This window comes from Artemia sp. Qi Xiang Cuo, chromosome 3 (assembly GCF_049724085.1).
Source record: "Artemia sp. Qi Xiang Cuo chromosome 3, ASM4972408v1, whole genome shotgun sequence".
In the NCBI taxonomy this organism is placed as follows: domain Eukaryota; kingdom Metazoa; phylum Arthropoda; class Branchiopoda; order Anostraca; family Artemiidae; genus Artemia; species Artemia sp. Qi Xiang Cuo.
The window spans coordinates 21,740,817-21,761,070 of record NC_142796.1 but is presented as its reverse complement, the minus strand read 5'-3'; the positions used below and the strand labels follow the sequence as shown (position 1 = coordinate 21,761,070).

The 20,254-nt window shown below is 37.7% G+C and overlaps 2 protein-coding genes across 2 annotated transcripts in view; both read left to right on the top strand.

The window, feature by feature from the left end:
* Positions 1-14,332, top strand: part of LOC148953854 (uncharacterized) — a 24,761-nt gene extending 10,429 nt beyond the window's left edge. The window contains exons 5-6 of the mRNA XM_089085932.1: positions 11,724-11,973; positions 14,278-14,332. Of these exons, the coding sequence (XP_088942058.1) occupies positions 11,724-11,973; positions 14,278-14,332 (305 nt within the window). The remainder of the gene's footprint in view (positions 1-11,723; positions 11,974-14,277) is intronic.
* Positions 14,333-15,425: 1,093 nt separating this feature from the next.
* Positions 15,426-20,254, top strand: part of LOC148953853 (uncharacterized) — a 141,916-nt gene continuing 137,087 nt past the window's right edge. Inside the window, exon 1 of the mRNA XM_089085669.1 lies at positions 15,426-17,938. Within this exon, the coding sequence (XP_088941795.1) occupies positions 15,441-17,938 (2,498 nt within the window). The 5' untranslated portion in view covers positions 15,426-15,440. The remainder of the gene's footprint in view (positions 17,939-20,254) is intronic.

The window sequence follows — 20,254 nt, the reverse complement described above, 5'->3', positions numbered from 1 at the left end:
TTTTTTGTATGTATGTGTGTGTGTGTGTGTGTGTGCGTAAGTTTTCGTGTGTGTGTGTAAGTTTTTGTGTGTGTGTGTAAGTTTTTGTGCGTGTTTGTATGTTTTTTTTTTTGTGTAAGTTTTTGTGTGCATGTAATTTTTTGTGTGCATGTAAGTTTTTGCGTGTGGGTGTAAGTTTTTGCGTGTGGGTGTAAGTTTTTGTGTGTGTGTGTGTGTGTAAGTTTTTGTGTGTCTAATCTTTTGTGTGTGTGTAAGTTTTGACGTGTGTGTGTGTGTAAGTTTTCATGTGTGGAAAAATTTAGAAGTGTCCAACTCAGAAAAGCCCGAAAACGTAATTTACATTACCCAAATCATAAGTTTCAGACAACACACTCCTATGAGCGGCTAAGAAATCTAGCTCAGAAAAGTCTGAAATAGCAAACTAGTCATCCCAAACTATTGGTTTCAGACAACACACACCTATGATGGACTAAGAATCCTAGCTCTGAAAAGTTCAAATAGCAAACTACACATCCCAAATCATAATTTTCTGACAACATACACCTATGAATGGTTATGAAACCTAGCTAATAAAAGCCGGAAATAGCAAATTAACCATCCCAAATCATAAGTTTCAGACAGCACTCACCTATGAACGGCTAAGAAATCCAGCTCGGAAAAGTCAAAAAATAGCAACCCACACATCCCAAATCATAGGTTTCAGACAACACAAACCTATGAAAGACTAAGAAATCCAACTCAGAAAAGCCCGAAATAGTACTTTACATATCCCAAATCATAATTATCTGAAAGGACACACCTATGAAAGTCTAAGAAATCTAGCTCAGAAATGTCAAAAATAGCAGACTAGTCATCCCAATCTATCTCAGAAAAGTCAAAAATAGCAAACTACATATCCCAAATCATAGGTTTCAGTCAACACACACCAACGAAAGAGTAACAAACCTAGCTCAGAAAGGTCAAAAATAGCAAACTACTCATCCCAAACTACTGGTTTCAGACAACATTCACTTACGAAATACAAGAAAACAATAGCTTAGAAAAGCCTGAAATAGAAAACTACACATCCCAAATCATAATGTTCTAACAACACATACTTATGAAAGGCTAAGAAACCTAGCTCAGAAAAGTCGAAAATAGCAAACTACACATCCCAAATCATAGGTTTCAGACACTACACATCTAAGAAAGACTAAGAAATCCATCTCAGAATAGCCCGATATAGCAATTTACATATCCCAAATCATTTGTTTCAGACATCATTCACCTACGAAATACTAAGAAACCTTAGCTCAGAAAAGTCTGAAATAGCCAACTACTCATCCCAAACTCGAAGTTTCAGACAAAATTCACCTAGGAAATACTAAGAATCCTAGCTCTGAAAAGTCCAAAAAGCAAACTACACCTCCCAAATCATAATTTTCTGAAAGGACACACATATGATAGGATAAGAAATCTAGCTCAGAAAAGTCAAAAATAGCAAATTAACCATCCCAAATCATAGGTTTCAGTCAACACACACCTACGAATGGCTAAGAAATCCAGCTCAGAAAAGTAAAAAAAATAGCAACCCACACATCCCAAATCATAGGTTTCAGACACCACACACCTACGAAAGACTAAGAAATCCGGTTATGAAAAGTCGGAAATAGCAAATTACATATCCAAAATCATAGGTTTCAGACAAAATTCACCTATGAACGGCTACGAAACCTAGCTCAGAAAAGTCAAAAATAGCAAACTAGTCATCCCAAACTATAGGTTTCAGACAACAAACACCTATGAATGTATAAGAAATAAATCTAATAAAATTCAAAAGTAGCAAACCACACATCCCAAATCATAGGTTTCAGACACCATACACCTAGGAAAGTCTAAGAAATCCAACTCAGAAAAGTCAAAAATAGCAAACTACAGATCCCAAATCATAGGTTTCAGTCAACACACACCAACAAAAGACTAAGAAACCTAGCTCAGAAAAGTCAAAAGTAGCAATCCATCCATCCCAAACTATAGGTTTCAGACAACATTCACCTAAGAAATACTAGGAAACCTTAGCTCAGAAAAGCCTGAAATAGCAAACTATACATCCCAAATCATAATTTTCTGACAACGCATACCTATGAAAGGCTAAGAAATCCAGCTCAGAAAAGTCGAAAATAGCAAACTAAACATCCCAAATCATTGGTTTCAGACAACACACACCTATGAAAGACTAAGAAATCAATCTCAGAAAAGTCAAAAATAGCAAACTACATATCCCAAATCATAAGTTTCACTCAACACACACCAACGAAAGGCTAAGAAACCTAACTCATAAAGGCCTGAAATAGCAAACTACTCATCCCAAACTATTGGTTTCAGACAACATTCACCTAGGAAATACTAGGAAACCTTAGCTCAGAAAAACCTGAAGTAGCAAACTACACATCCCAAATCATAGGTTTCAGACAACACACATCAACGAAAGACGGGTGCTCGGGGAGAGCCTTTGAGGGTCTGTGGGTCCCTTGAGGGACGGTGGTCCTTTGGGAGCTCGGGGGGACCTTTGGGGACTGGGGATGGCCTTTGGGGGTCCGGGGGGCAGTTGGGGGTCTGGGGGACATTTGGGGACCGGTGGAGGGCCTTTGGGGCACAGGGAGGGCCTTTGGGGGTCCGGGGGGCAGTTGAGGGCCTGGGGGACAGGCTAAGAAATCCAGCTCAGAAAAGTCAAAAGTAGCAATCCACCCATCCCAAATCATAGGTTTCAGACAACACATACCTATGAACGGCTAAAAAATCTAGCTCAGAAAAGTCAAAAATAGCAAATTACATATCCCAAATCATAGGTTTCAGTCAACACACACCTACGAAAGAGTAAGAAACCTAGCTCAGAAAGGTCAAAAATAGCAAACTACTCATCCCAAACTACTGGTTTCAGACAACATTCACCTACGAAATACTAGAAAACCTTAGCTCGGAAAAGCCTGAAATAGCAAACTACACATCCCAAATCATAATGTTCTAACAACACATACCAATGAAAGGCTAAGAAACCTAGCTCAGAAAAGTCGAAAATAACAAACTACACATCCCAAATCATAGGTTTCAGACACTACACACCTATGAAAGACTAAGAAATCCAACTCAGAAAAGCCCGAAATAGTAATTTACATATCCCAAATCATAAGTTTCAGACAGCATTCACCTACGAAATACTAAGAAACCTTAGCTCAGAAAAGTCTGAAATAGTCAACTACTCATCCCAAACTCGAAGTTTCAGACAATATTCACCTAGGAAATACTAAGAATCCTAGCTCTGAAAAGTCCAAAAAGCAAACTACACCTCCCAAATCATAATTTTCTGAAAGGACACACCTATGATAGGCTAAGAAATCTAGCTCAGAAAAGTCAAAAATAGCAAATTAACCATCCCAAATCATAGGTTTCAGTCAACACACACCTACGAATGGCTAAGAAATCCAGCTCAGAAAAGTAAAAAAAATAGCAACCCACACACCCCAACGCAGAGGTTTCAGACACCACACACCTACGAAAGACTAAGAACTCCGGTTATGAAAAGTCGGAAATAGCAAATTACATATCCCAAATCATAGGTTTCAGACAACACTCACCTATGAACGGCTAAGAAACCTAGCTCAGAAAAGTCAAAAATAGCAAACTAGTCATCCCAAACTATAGGTTTCAGACAACAAACACCTATGAAAGGCTAAGAAATCGAGCTCAGAAAAGTCAAAAGTAGCAATCCTCCCATCCCAAATCATAGGTTTCAGACAACACACACCTATGAAAGACTAAGAAATCCAGCTCAGAAAAGTCAAAAATAGCAAACTACATATCCCAAATCATCGGTTTCAGTCAACACACACCAAAGAAAGACTAAGAAACCTAGCTCAGAAAAGTCAAAAATAGCAAACTACTCATCCCAAAATATTGGTTTCAGACAACATTCACCTACGAAATACTAGAAAAACTTAGTTCAGAAAAGCCTGAAATAGCAAACTATACATCCCAAATCATAATTTTCTGACAACGCATAACTATGAAAGGCTAAGAAATCCAGCTCAGAAAAGTCGAAAATAGCAAACTACACATCCCAAATCATAGGTTTCAGACACCACACACCTATGAAAGACTAAGAAATCCAACTCAGAAAAGTCAAAAATAGCAAACTAATCATCCCAAACTATTGGTTTCAGACAACAATCACCTACGAAATACTAGAAAACCTTACTTCAGAAAAGCCTGAAATAGCAAACTATACATCCCAAATCATAATTTTCTGACAACACATACCTATGAAAGGCTAAGAAATTCAGCTCAGAAAGGTCGAAAATAGCACACCACCCATCCCAAATCATAGGTTTCAGACAACACATACCAAAGAAAGACTAAGAAATCCAACTCAGAAAAATCAAAAATAGCAAACTACTCATCCCAAACTATTGGTTTCACACAACATTCACCTACGAAATACTAGAAAACCTTATTTCAGAAAAGCCTGAAATAGCAAACTATACATCCCAAATCATAATTTTCTGACAACGCATACCTATGAAAGGCTAAGAAATCCAGCTCAGAAAAGTCGAAAATAGCAAACTACACATCCCAAATCATAGGTTTCAGACACCACACACCTATGAAAGACTAAGAAATCCAACTCAGAAAAGTCAAAAATAGCAAACTACATATCCCAAATCATAAGTTTCACTCAACACACACCAACGAAAGGCTAAGAAACCTATCTCATAAAAGACTGAAATATCAAAATACTAATCACAAAATATTGGTTTCATACAACATTCACATAGGAAATACTATGAAAACTTAGCTCAGAAAAGCCTGAAGTAGCATACTACACATCCCAAATCATAGGTTTCAGACAACCCACATCAACGAAATACGGGTGCTCGGGGAGAGCCTTTGAGGGTCTGTGGGTCCCTTGAGGGGCGGTGGTCCTTTGGGAGCTCGGGGGGACCTTTGGGGACCGGGGATGTCCTTTGGGGGTCCGGGGGGCAGTTGGGGGTCTGGGGGACATTTGGGGGCCGGGGGAGGGCCTTTGGGGCACAGGGAGGGCCTTTGGGGCACAGGGAGGGCCTTTGGGGGTCCGGGGGGCAGTTGGGGGCCTGGGGGACATTTGGGGACCGGTGGAGGGCCTTTGGGACCCCGTTGGTCCTTTGGGGGCTCGATGGGCCTTTGGGGGGCCCGGGGATGGCCTGTGGGGGTCTGGGTGGGCCTTTGGGGGCGCCGGTGGCCCTTTGGGAGCTTGGGGGCCTTTGAGGACCGGGGGCTTCCTTCGGGGTTGGGGTAGGAGGATTGGAACCCTTTGGGGTTGGGTTAGAGGACCTCACAACACTGTTCAAATGAAACTTGTGTATTATAACGACCACAGAGTTTCACCATTAAATTCTCTTCTAAAATCTCTTTAAAAATCTTCTTTTAAAATGTCTCTATCTGTTTCGCCGAAATAGTTCCATAACCTGTCTAAAACGGTTTCGCCCAAATAATCCCTAAACGCAAATTCAGCGTGTTCCTTTGTTATTGGCATCTCTGCGCTAACGCATTTCAAATTAATAGGAAACCTTTTCGCGCGCTAAAACAATTCATCGCTAAGATGTTTCTTGCCTAATTGTTTCCATGGCCTTTGGTTATTAATATCCTTTGGAGTTCGACCAGTAGAACTGTTCCCGAGGCAAAGACATTAATGATTTGGATCTATTCCTGGAGAAATGTTTCTAGGCGAAAATTTTTAAAGTCTGACAGATGATGTCATTGATTGATTGATTGAGAAAGGGGAAATTAATTTGTTGTTTCTAAGGGGAATTATTGATTCACGATAGGTGAATTGAGGTCGACAGCACAGGTGTTCCAAGGTTTATGCGCATGTGCAACCTTCGTCCCGGAGTTATTACACATAGAAACATCAAATAAATCGACCTTGGAAAAAGAGGTCATTGACACACTTTGATTACGCAATCAATTTCTCAGAAATCCATCTCCCCTAGGGACTCTATGCCCATATTAGGACCATAAACCACGTGGTGTAGTCACGACTGGCACCCCCATCTCTACTCTGACCCCAGGTGCAACTGAACCCCTGTTTACTCAACTCCTGTTTAATTGAACCTTCGTGCAGCCGAACCCTCTAGCAAATCAACTCAATATCCTTGCAACTCAACCAAATGTAGGCGAAAAAGCATCAAAATTGATCTAAAACATATTGCACCAGACAGTTTAAGAAGGTTAGTTCTCCTTTGAAAGCATAGTTGGCTTTGGGAACGAACAAATTTTTATTGTTTAAATTTTTACGGACGAAGAGAAGTCAAATTCGACGAGTTGGTTTTGCTTATCTTCCAATCGTAAAACCCACCATCACAAATCACCATTAATTAATAAATGGATCCCAAAACGAACAGAGATTGCAATAAATAACCTAGTCAAACTCAGAAAAAGCAAAAACTAGCCGAAGTCCTCCCCCGGGCTCCCCCCTGTAGAAAACTCCCCGCGAAAAATGTCCGTATGTTTCCCAGTAACAAATACTATCTGTAAGCAATGGACAAAAAACAAAACTTACAAAGACACTTACAAACTTTCACAATGAGGTTCTCTGATTGTATTTTAGTTAGTTAAGGAGGGAGGGAGATAAATCAAAGTGTACATTTTAATGCCAAAACATTTTAGCTCTCATTGAGCCTTCAGATAAATACGGAATTATTTCTAAGGGAAAGGCGAGGGGAGGGTGGAGGCAGAAATTGATGAACAGTCGCCAAGGCCGTAACCAGGACTTTTGTTTGGAGGGGTTGTTTTTTTAGGGGGAATGGTAGAAAAAACTTTAAAAAACGCATCAAAAATATGAAATTGATATTTAATCCCTCTTGATTTCTGGGAATGTTCCTGGTCTACGCTGTTATTATGAAAGTAAAGAGTAATATTAAACCCAAAAAAGAGCAGAATTTATTCTGTATAGAAAGGGGACTGTCCCTTCCTCTTCCACCTCTCCACCTCATGGTTGCAGAAACTTCGAAGGGTGCTCATTACATCTGAAATTAGGAGTTCTAGTCTTCTTTTTAATAAGTAGAAAGTGATTTGAGTCTAACCATCTGTGAGGGGTACTTTCCACGGGGGGGGGGAGGGTAAACGCCGGCCCCCACTCATTCATACTGAGAACAAACACAAATTAAAATGAATAATCACATCAAACGTAAAGAAAACAAATGTTGTCAAAGGTAAGGTAAATATGTAAGGTAAATCTTTACTAATATTAAATAAAAAAAAAAGTTTTTTTAAACTGAAAGTAAGGAGCAACATTAAAACTTAAAACGAACAGAAATTATTCCGCATTTGAAAGAGGCTGTCACCTCCTCAACACTTCGCTCTTTACGCCAACATTTGACTCTGTCTCACAACTTTATTTTTTTTAACAATAAAAAAATTTAGCGTAAAGAGCGAGGCGTTGAGGAGGGGACGGCCCCTTTCAAATACGGAATAATTTCTGTTCGTTTTAAGTTTTAATGTCGCTCCTCACTTTCAGTTTAAAAAAACTTGTTTTTTATTTAAAATCTGAACGTTTTTGAAATAATGCAGATTTTGATTTTGGCTCGCCGTATATGAATAATTAAAACGAAATTTGCATATTAATTTTACTTTTTTGTGGTTAAATGGCTTTCTCGAAAGTTGTTTAATTTTATTTACGAACTTTTTTATTAGTAATAAATATACGTAACTTACTACTTAACTGACGTAACGAACTTCTATATTCGTATGTTTTTATTACGTATATGAGGGGGTTCGCCCCCTGTCAATACCTCACTCTTAATGCTAAATTTCGAATTTTGTTCCAATTCTTTAAGAATGACCCCTTAATCAGAAAGGCAGTTATTTAGTATAAATAGCTTTTATGAAATGACTAAAAAACTTTAGCGTAAAGAGCGAGGTATTGACTAGGGGGTGAACCCAATCATATACGTAATGATCTCTCTGCGTCTTAAGTTCTGATGTCACTCCTTACTTTCAGTTGAAAAACTTTTTTTAATTTAATTTCTGATCGTTTTTTTAAATAATGCTGGTAAATTTGGTGCCTCCTTCATAGCAATGTCCCTTCCCCATGAAAACTTCCTCCATATAAAGATCCTCCCTCGTAACCCCCGACCCCCCCCCCCCACTGCCAGAAAAAATCCCCCCCGAAAACGTCTGTATAATTCCCAATAACCAATACTATATGTAAACATTGGGCAAAGTTCATAACTTGCAGCCCTTCTCCCGGAGATTAAATCATCCTCAAAGACATAGTTACTATATTTTCGGCCATGCTGAACAAAATGGATATCTCAAAATTTTGATAGGGTGACTTTGGGAAAAAATGAGCGTGGGAGGGGGCCTAGTTGCCTTCCAAATTTTTTGGTCACTTAAAAGGGGCACTAGAACTTTCAATTTCCGTTCAAATGAACCCTCCTGCGATATTCTAGGACCTTTGTGTTGATACCATCACCCCTGGGGAAAAGAAACAGTATTTTTCTGGCGAAAAATACAAAATTCCACATTTTTGCAGATTGGAGCTTGAAACCTCTACATTAGGGTTCTCTGATGCGCTGAATTTGATGGTTTGATTTATATTAAGGTTATATGACTTTTAGGGGGCTCCCCCTTTTTTTCGAAAATAAGGCAAATATTCTCAGGTACGTAACTTTTAAAGGTCAAGACTAAACTTGAAGAGATTTATATATTTGAAATCAGCATAAAAATCCGATTCTTTTGATGTATCTATTGGTATCAAAATTTCGATTTTTTAGAGTTTCGGTTACAATTGAGCCGGATCGCTCTTTACTTAAAGCTCGTTACCACGAACTGTTTGACTACAACTAGTTACAAAAACTTCAACTTTTATTTTTTAACTATCACAAAAAATTAAATAGAAAAAAAACAACACTTTCGCACTGAAGAAAAACCTAGTCCACGTAGCAAATATTAACAAGCCCATTCTTCATCAGGCATCAATATTTAACTCTCCCTCCCCCACCCCGCTCTCTCAACCTCACCGTATCCTTCATGCCCACTCTTACCTCCCCATGCCACCATTCCTCCCCTAGCCACCCTACCACCCATTCAACAAATATCCCCCCAAATAATAATCGTTTAAATTCTTTTTAACCTGAAGGTAATGACCAAGTCAAATTGAAAACGAATTGAAGTTACTACGGAATACAATTATTCACAGGTCCACTACGTTTTTTTTCTCACTATATAGTATTATCAATGCAAATAAATATTATCCTTCATACGAGTATTATTGGTTTTGGCGGTACTGTTTTACTTAATGGTACACACCGCTATAGACTCAATGGAGACCCGTAAAGCGGGTAATTGCTATCTAAATTGATTGCAAAGCGTGGTTTCTCATTGAATCTAAAATATTTAAACTGTTGTTTTTTGGGGCTTAGGGGGGGAAGGTACCTAGGTTAGGTTAAGTAAGGTATTTAATATATGCTATGCTTTACCCCCCCTCCCCCTAATGTGCAAACATATAGCCCAAACTTATATATTCATCCTATTTTTTCTTTTTTTTGATTAGCATAACCGGGTATCTGTCTCTCCTGTTTGACTAGTTTCCTTGATTGAGTCTATAGCGGGGTGTACCATTAAGTAAAACAGTACCCTTTTGACTGCTGAAAGCAAAGCATTTTTGGTTTTCAAACTGTATTTCGCCTAAATTTAATTTTTCATAGGTTAAGTTTTGCAAAGCTTATTTTTTCTCTACAGAAAGAGGCATTTACATAGGAGTTTATTTAGGGACGAGGGAGTTTCGACAGCTAGATAATCTGAAAATGTATAAGATTGTTTGGGAGGACTTGGGCTTGAAGGCCCCTCTCCCCGTGTAGGATATAAGCATTGAACTTGGTGTTTGTTGCATTTTTGCTGGTATTTTTTTTTTTTTTGCATGGGTTTAATTTTGCCGGGTGGATTGATCCGGTATAGGTTGAGTTTTACCAGGTGATTTTACGTGGTTTGAATTTCGCTTGAGATGAGTTCCGCCGGTTGGAATTGCACTGGGTAGTTTTGTATGGGTTGAAATTTGTCCAAGTCTTGCCGAAACGAATTTCACTGGGTTAGATTTTGAGTGAATTAAATTTAATCGTCTTTTTTTGCTTTTTGAACCCAACCCATGGCTAAGGTTTTTGGGTTTGGTTTTGCGCGCACCCTTTTTAGCAGAAGGAAGCTGTTAATTTTATTCAAATAATATTTGTAAAACACTGAGGTACCATGGAAAGATAACTTAACTTAGTGCCTGCTAGGTCGTAAAAAGAGAATCAAGAATTGAGAATACTTAAGCACTTTGATGGTAAAAAAAGGGAGAAGTTACTATGTTAGAATTGGTCTTCTTAACGGCTTGTTATCAAGATCTAGTTTCTCTTCTTTCGCTAGATTATGTTATTGATTAGAGAAATTCCCCGTTTGTCAAATTTTCACCATAGTAATAAGATAGTTTATTTTTTTGCTGAGTCCTGAAAGATCACGTAACAAAATCGAAAAGAACAGGTTCGCTAACCTGTTTCTGGTTTCCATGCCTCGCTCAAAGTGCATGGACTTTTTGTTTCTATGAATTCATTAGTGGTATTCTAATTCAACTTCAGCGCCCATCAATTGAGTAAGTAATACTGAAAGATTCTTGGTGAAACTTTAGGTTACTATGTCATGGTTCTGGACTTACTGATTTTTTTTAACTTAAAAATAGTAGTACTGCCTTTTCATATTTTACTGAAGAAAGAACACTTGCAAACAAACAGGAGAATTCCTTTTCAAGATAGTTTTAACTCATTATTCAATATATGCGTAATTAAAGTGATGTATGTACACAAAGGAACAAAGGATGATCCTTTTTAAGACTGACTGGTTGGAACCCCTCCCACCGGGGAAAGTGAACAACTTTGGCCCGAAAATGTATTTTTTTCCACCTTCTCACAGGCATCGGTGGCACATAAAAAAAAAAAAAAAAACATTGTTGCTTGTATATGGACAGTGCCATATACCGAATTTTTGTTCGGGCAGGGGGTACAAACAACTCTTAAAACGCATTAGAAATTTGTTTATATGTATTTTCGTTACGTTTTTATAAATCGGACAAACAATTGGGGAGGTGGGGGTGGGGTCAAACCCCCTAACCTCCCTGGATACAGACTTGTATTGTTTTTAGCTGATGGGAGCTCCGAAGCATAGTATATTTGTGGGTCAGAAATTTCTAGTTAATGCTTTTTTGGCTCTTTTAGGTCAACGCTGGGGCGTATATTACCCCCCCCCCCTCTATCTGTATGGATGATCATGATTTCTTGCCAATTGCGAATATGACATTTTATTTTATTTGATCAAAGAAAAATCCCCCTTTTATATAAACCACGGTACAAGACTAAAGAGAAGACAGTTAAAAAGAGGTTGAAAACCTTTGTCCTATATTATTGGTAATTCTTTGTAATGCAATGAAAAAAAGACATAAGTATGATTCTAATTTTCATATTAATGAGCCATGCTGTAGTAATCTAAAAAAAAATGCTATTATATTTGATACAAAAGCTAATCACCTGACTGGCGCTAAAATTGGATTGGACTAGGGCTGATTGAGATCTTGTATAAAGTGGATATTGAATGGAACTGTATATGTTCAGTGAAAGTGGTCGTCTCAATGAGCCTTCATATTCAACATTTACCGTCCACATGGCTTCATCTGTTTCTAGTAATTTTAATCGGTTGCGTTATTCTATCTGTTATATTTCTTGTTGAATTTTTGGACGAGTCTGCTGTGGATCATCGTCATAGTTGTCGTAGTTTATCTGCCAAGCGAGTGCATACGAAAACGATTTTGGTGTCTGAAGTGTTAGTTCATACTAGTAGAAAAGACCTTGGAAAGAGGAAGTGCTTGAAGGAACTGTTTCCTTTTAGTGAGCGATTTAAGCAGTGCCATGCATCTCACCAACAGAAAGTCAGGTATTATTCTTGAAAATAATCGCTTCATTGTGATCAGGTCTGCTGTTTCGGGTAAGCCAGTAGGGAAATGCCCCTCCTCCTAAGACTTGAAAAGACAAGAAATATGTGTCACATATAAGGCTATGAAGCCGGTATAGTACGGTATTTAATTTTCTGAAGATTTATTAAAATAGCATCTCGCTGATCGCTGTGGGAGTTTATTTATTTCCACTAAATCTGACCCTCTAAGCGTTAGAGTACTAAATTGCCTAGGATCAGTAGAATAATAGTAATAGTAGTATATTAGTAGTTAGATGAGTCTAAGGATACTGAGTTATGTTTTTGTTACCAATGCAAGAGCCTTAGTGTGCGCCCGAGTTGCCAGTTATTATTAATTATAATTAATCATTGTCATTACTTTCACCTAAAAATGGCTCATACTCGTTAATTCAGCCCAATTCTACCCCTTATTTGCTTTTAGTAAGTAAAAGAACCTAATATTGTCGTAATTTCCGCGCTTGTAGTTTCAAGAATAGCCTAAATGTTTCAATCTACGGTATTTTGATTGCAAATGATAATAAATAATTGATTATAATTACGGATGATGCTTGCTAATTAAACGAAACATATCCAAGAAGTGAAGATAGGTTAATCATAATGAAATATAACCTTCATCTCACCTTTAGTTTATATAATGATGTAATTTGGGCTATATATTTGCATACTAGGGGGTGGGGTGGGGGGTAAAGTATTTGGACAGTGCCCATAACCTAACCCCCCTAATTTGCCAATATATATTCCAAATTATACAAGTCCAATGCGTTTTGTCATTCGTCATTTGTCTTTGTTGCTATGAAACCGTTTTTCTCAAATCTTACATTCAGCAAACTTCTCGACTGTGTTTCGTTTAATTAACAAGTACCTTACGGAGAATTATGTTCTGGAACTCACCCTTAGTTTCTAACAGTTCTTAACATTTTAGCAGTAAATTTTTAATAATCGCCTACCTCTGAAAAATCTGGTCAACAAGAGAAAAGTTTCTTTGAAAATGTGTAACCAATGATACTCTGCATTTTCGACCTCAACAGAGAAGTTTTGGCCTCCCCTCTCCTCAGTTTGTCACAATAATCATGATTTTTAAAATATTAGATTTGATATTCATGAGCAAGATAGTGAGGTTGTCTAGGATTATGAAACGAAAAAAATTGTCAAGAAGAGAAAATGAGGATAATAAGAGCCAATGAAATATCGGCGAGAGCTATGAAAATATTTCTATCGAAACCTTCGCTTGACCATCCTCAGTGCAGAATAAAAATAAAGATAAAAATCCGAAGGGCAATATAAAAATCAAATCTTAAAAACAAACACAAAAGCTTAAATAAGAAGACCCGTTCTAGGTAACAGTGAAAGGGTAACTCAAAACGGTTATCATTTGAGTTGGTTACCCGTTGAAAGGGTTAGCTGGTGAAAGGGTTATCCTTTCACCGTTACCTAGAAAGGGTCTTCTACCTATCAGCCCCATGCCGAATTCGTCTGCCAATGGTGATAATAATGTGGGTGTGCTATCTTTCCCCCAAACGCTACAGCGTCATCTGTGTTTTTCTGAAAAGATATGTACTTTGAACAGTGGGGTATTTATTTTCAAGTCATCGACAAAAAAAGAAAAAGAAGAAGAACAAACACAATAGTAATCATAATTACTGGAAAGAACCAATGACAGTAGATTCATTGTTGGTTTCTCAATGATCTTAATTAGAAAAGAGACTGCTTAAAATATATATTGTTTTCAGTGAAGCGCAATTGAAGTTTTGGCCTTAGAAGATTTAGAGGGGCGGCAGCACCATCCTTATTTATAGTAGTTTCTGTTTGTTTTACGATTCATCTAATCGTCCATACCAGTATCCTTTTATCTTTATGTTTGATAAAATTATTCATCTGAATATCTGTAATATACTATTTCGATAACTCTATTGATATTTTGCTAGCTGTCTCAATGTATTATATGTTATTATGATGTGTCTTTCGATCCACTTCTCCCCCTTCCCCCGAGTCAAAATCTAAAATCCACTTAATCTCTCTCCCCCTCGCACCCAATACACTGAAAGTTTCAAATTAATCCTTCAAGTCTTTCCGGAGACATCGTAGAGAATTTGGAAACTAGGTTGCATATAGCAACTTTTGATTTATTCAGGTACTTTCTTCGTTTCCAGAGTATACCCTTGGGAAACTCAAGGGCTTCTAGCTGATTGGGCAACGAAGACCAAAAATGGCCATCTGTACTACCAAAACTCATATTTGAACAATAGCTACTTTATACAATTTTAGGGTTATTGTCCCTGGGGCTGCTGGAGTGATGTCGACCCCAGATGCATGCATTTAGACCTATGAATGTTTGTGAACAAAATCACTATCTCAAGGTTTTGATCCCGTAACGTGGGCATTAAGAGGGGAGGGGGGTAGCCAAAAATAACTTGGAAATGGAGTATGACCCTCCTTCAAAGACTGTCAGTCCTTAAAAAACGCAGTAGAAATTTAGATTTTGAACTGGCCCTAGGCCGGGTTAGTTTTTTCAATGGGGGGGGGGGCAATGGTTTCTATTTTTCCTCCTGCGTTGGGGTCCACTTCGCCCAGGGACTTAAGGATTTAAGTTTTGAGCCGATCAGTAAACCATTTTAACTCTTTTGTGGGCCCCATTTATTTCAGGCAAAAAACGATATTTGAGGTTCGTCGCCTATGCCTAATCAAAATAATTGAAACCTAAAAAATCTTGTGTTTTATAAACAAAGATTTACAAATCTGAATACATAAAATTTACAATTATCTTCAGAATCAGGAATATCAAGATTTTCTGCAACAACCCTTTGGCTCAATTGGAATTTATAAAGCAATTTAATTTTTGTGGTTTACTGAAAAAAAACGAAAGAAAATCAAGTATATGTGCAGGGGGTTTCAGTTGAAGAGCTGCCCTCTCCTAGATTTTGCCCCTTCAGATTTTGGAAAAATATCTTTCTGAGGGTATTTTTGTGGGATAATGCCTTTCTTTGGTATTTATATTGAAAAAGTCGAAAAAAACACAATTTTGCCGTCCATAGATGTGTGTTTTATACCAAGCATAAGAATAACTATAAATTTTATCTATACGTGCATAGGGCCACTAATTCTGAAATTTTCGGATCGTAGTTTCTAATTCTCCAGATTGAAAACTATGGTCATTAATGGGAGTATGGATACTATTTTAGCGATTGTTTCCTTATTTTTTTCTCTCTTTGGCGGAGTTCTCGGGAATCGCGCATGAGGAGTCCTGGTTAGATATCGGTCGATATGGAACTGTATAAGGTATTTTCTCTATTTGGTTCTTAGTTTCTAAAATCAAGACAGTTACTTAAGTAGTCTTTTTGGCAAAAGAAGCTATTTTGCAAAGGAGTCAAAGTTCGTGTTTTCCGTCCCTAAATTGTGTCCTTACTGTAATTTCTGTAGTTGTTTGTAGCATGTCCTTTAGTCGAGGTGACAGTACTAAGCATCAACATGGACTTTTTGATAATTTCAGCTTTGACTCAGACCTAGTACCATCTAGATTGAATGATATGGAAATGGAGAGACGTAACAGTTTGAAAGCAATATTAAAAAGTGTTGTGTCGCTGACGAAATCCGAAAAAGAAGTATCATTGGAGAATGCTGTAACAAATAACTATAAAGATTTTTCTGATATTGAGTATTTCAGTGAATTACCCATAGCAAGACGTGGTTCACTTTCTCTATCACGGAGTCCAGGTGATAAGACGTTAGAAACCATGCCCACAACTGCAGCAGGATCTTTTGGCTACTATAGTGAGAAAATTGAGGCGGAAAGAAGTAGCTCAGCGCCTCTTACTATCGAAAAAAAATTATCTGTGTTAGATTCGGGTCCTTTAAGAAGTCTTCGGCGCGAGCTACCTAATCCTGAACTTGCTAAATCGAAAAAAGTGAGAGTTCTACCCACACCAAAAGCCAGATCGAGTAGGCTATTACCAGAAACTCCTAGTCAGCGAAGACCAATGTTGTCACAGTTGAAGAGCAGTTCTCACGTATTTTCAGCACGTTTGCAGAGTGAGGATGAAGTTGACACCCCCACTGATTCTCTTCAATTTAAATCTGGACTTAACAAGTCCTCTTATATGAATCGTCAATCGCAAGTGTGTTCAGACGAGCCCAATTTGACGAATGAACTCCGTGATAGGCTCCGTTCTGATTTAAAGTTACGAAGAAAGGATTCACTGACCATGCCTTATGCTGCCCTAAATTCTATGTCGGACGGTCGACTCTTTTCCAGAGATGCTATGATCAGTTCGAATTACACTGAAACTGATAAAAAGGAAACCAAGAGAAGACTGAAAAGTGCAAGCTCGCGTGATGATAATGAAGAAGAGGAAATGCGGAGACGAAAACAAGAAGACGAATCTATAGCTGAGGCTTATGCTCTCTATCAAAAAAGAAAAAGCGAGGCATTTCTAAATAATTTTGATGCAAATGAGCAAAAGGATTCTATTAAGACATGGCAAGAGTCCGAAGAGTTGATTAGGCCAAATAAGCAGTCAAACAGAAATGCAAAATTAACATCAACTCAAAGACCGCTCTCGTTTGGTCCCATAGAAAGTAGCTGCTTAACTAATCACTCTTTTGAAAGTATATTATGTTCTAATGGGCTTGAAGTCAATTCCATATCTGGTTCTCTTAATCCCGCCCTTGTGCCAACTGTAAGTGCGGCAAGACCTTTAACTTGCTCAAGAGAATACAGCCAATATTCATTAAACCGACTGGATTCGGCTCGGAGTCCTGCAAAAACTGTAGAATCTGTTGTAAGTCCTTCAACTTTCAAATCTAATACAGCAAGTTTGGGTTTTAACTCTAATTCCAGATCTGACGTCAATGTTGTAAAATCACCAATTGGGAGGATTATTAATCCAATTGATTCATTTTTGAATCTTGAAAGTTGTCCTGAAAAGCAGTCTCAGTGCAGTAATAATGAAAATATATCAGTTTCATCTACTGTTAAAAGGGATCATTCAGTAAGAATACAACCAAAAGATATATTACAGACAAAAAGTATCGACGCTCGTAATACTGATCATGTAGAAAAACGAGTGTCATTCGTTACTGATGACTGCCAAAAGCCTGTTAGACGGATGAGCAAATCCTGCGACAGCGTCGACCTTGGTTTGCCTAACAATGAAGCATCCCAAGCAGACTCAATGGGAACAGCTCCTATCAAAAAGTCATCGCCTGATACGACATATTTTGACGAATTATTCCCTTCAATTGCAAAGGCTTGTTCTTTGTTTGAGCCTCTTAAAGCTGGAAAAACAATTTACCGGTCCTTAGAAACTGAAGAAATAAGTCATGTTGACCAAATTGATGTCATCCTTCAGTCGCTTGGTCGACGTGGAAGTGAAACTTGGAGTTCGTCACCGAGAAAACCGGCTTGCAGTTGTGATCTCAAAGATCAGCGTAGCCATGGTCATTCAATATCTTGTTCCAGCCTTTCTTTGGGGCGCAGAGGTAGTAAATCAAACCAATCAGAAAAAGGCGACAAGCAAGAATACAAAAACAGAGAAAGAAGGTCTAGTCAAAAATGGATGCATAGACTCAGTGTTCCCAGAATTAGCTTGAAAAGTTTAAAAAGTAAATCTTTCCCCCCTCCTGCTTCCCCAACTCAAGAAAGTGCTTGGAATAATTCTTTTGATAAATCAGAAACTGGATCCTCTGTAGAATCAAGTGATAAAGAAAGTGAAGAAGCTGTTTTTAAACAGTTTCTTCGTGTGAACTGCAATAAAAGAGACAAGCGTGTATCCCCCTCTTGGTTTTTTGGGGCTTCAACTGCAAAACTAGCTGTTCCACTTTTAATTAGCGCGGCAGCCACGCTAACTGGAAGCGTTGTAGGACAAACCCATCAAAGATGTTCACGTTCAAGGCTTCCAACTTCTGAATGGAAGCAAGCGGTCTCTACGAGGTAAGGCTGGATACACTTTCCAATTTAAATTAGATGGATTATTCATTGCTATTTATCAGTCTAAATAGCCGCATTTAAAAAACTTGAAAAACAATCCCGATAGAATTAAAAAAATTTTCCCCTATTTTCAGAATCCTTCCCAGGAAAAACCTCTGATGCCCTACCCCCTAATGAGATAGTGTCTAAACAGCAGACCCTTGGTTATGGATTTTCAGTCATTCTATGTCGAAATGAATGTTTTTCTTATGGCAGGTGTATTTTTAATCCAAAATTTCTCTTTTTTTTCTGAGACGAGGGTTTTTTCTTCGGGCCAATCTTAGAGAAGTGCCTCCCCTGCTTGTCAGTCTTGCGCATGCTTGATGTCGTATATCATTATTGATAATAACAGTTTACGTTTCCTGGATCAATTTTGAAAGTCCCTTTTCACAGCCTTATCCCATCTTATATTTCTTGTTATCCAATATGGGCTCTCAATTTTTTCCTTCTCTTTTTAAGCCCCTTTCTAAAGTTTAGAACAAAGTTAGAAACCTTTTTCAGGAAGCTAATCCTACAGGAAGCTTTTCAGGAAGCTTGATGTTTAACTGCTATATGATATTTCGAGTGAATGTTTTGCTTTTTCTTAGCTTGATGGTGACCTCCTTTGACCCCTTAGTCTTCCGCCGTCCGGTGAGCTTCATACCTATTCATACCTCGTTAGCTTCATACCTCTGATCAAAATGAATATCAGCTTCGTAATACAAATCACGTTCAAAATTCTTTAACTCCCTCCATAAGCTCGAATTTCAATCCTATAGGTGTGACTAATATTGAATGGAATAAGATGCCTGAATCAGCCCCAAGCTGCCATTCGTTTAACTTATTCAAAAAAATACATTTTTTTTGTTTCTTTGTCGTTTTTTTGTTCTTTTTCTTTTTTTTGTGTAGGCTTGATTGGAATCTATTTAATCTATTTAACTTTTTTCTGCTATTTATTTATTTCTTTCCGTTTTTGTGAGTGATATTATAATCTTTATAGTCCTCTTTTTCTTTTTGATTTAGTGCTTAAATGACTTGTATGCTTTACTCCCCTCTTTGCGTGCCTAGGAGCCTTTGGGGGATTAGCACCGTGGGTTCACTGTATTTTTAATTAATCATGGACAAGTCTTATCTGATCTTGTAATTTATATATGATTTACAGTGCTCTTTTTCATAACTCAATTATTTTCTTACTGTACTTGTATGTTGTAGCATGAATGACTTACTTCACTATCATTAAGTTTTGAAACATAAAAACATTTAGAATAGTTTTGGCTCTAGAACTTAATGAGTTTTTAGATTTATCTTTCTCTCTTTTTTTTTTTTTTTTTTTTTTTTTTTTTTTTTTTTTTTTTTTTTTTTGGCGAAACTCTACAAAATATAAATTGTGGAACTCTTTAAGACTCTGTATCTTCTTTAAACAACTAGAAAATGACACATTATGTAATGGCTGATTTTTTCTCAATGCTGTTTCTGGATGTTTCTCAATGCTGTTATGAATACTCTTTTTTTCAAGCATGGACTTAAAAGGGATAAAAGGATAAAGATTTTTGAGATGCAATGCTCGAGCATAGGACATCGGGTCGATATTTCAGTTGCTGAGTCCTTTTTTACTGGGACAGATAGCAAGTGTGTCGCCCATCCTTGTGGCAGCAGGAATCGAACCCCGGGCTCCGTATTGTCAAAGTACGAACTTTTTACACGCTTTAATCCCATATGCGATGGATGAGCATGAGTTCTGACCTTGAAAGATTTTGATGAACTAAGATTCGTCTTTGCAAAAGAATCGTAGTTTTGATTGGCTGGAGTTATGACAAAGTCCGCCATGGTATAGTGAAGTGGTTTTTCTGCCCTATGTGAAATGGTGCTCTCTGAAGAACAAGGAGCTTTAAAATCATGCTTTGATAGACTGCTCTTGATTCATATTTTAACCAGATATTCTCTATTCTATGTTGAGTTTCTCTCTAAAGTGAACTTCATTCTTAAGTAGGCACTGTCTGGCTCAGGGCACTATATGAATCTAAGGGTAAGACCAAGGCTGATGGCAACTTCTTCAAAATCTGTTTGGCTAAATCTATAAAAAAATAACAAAACATGAAACAGATCCTTTTAGTCTTTTCTTGAAATTTTAGTTTTCTGTATGTTTTTGTGAGCTTTTTGAAATGGTTCAGAATCTAATTTTATCTTCACTAGAACTTTTTTTTCATGAACTGCAATTTCCTGACAAATTGTGAAACTTTGACTTTTGTAATCTAAAGAAAGGGCATCACTAAATGACATGTTTTTCTTAAAACTTCGCTA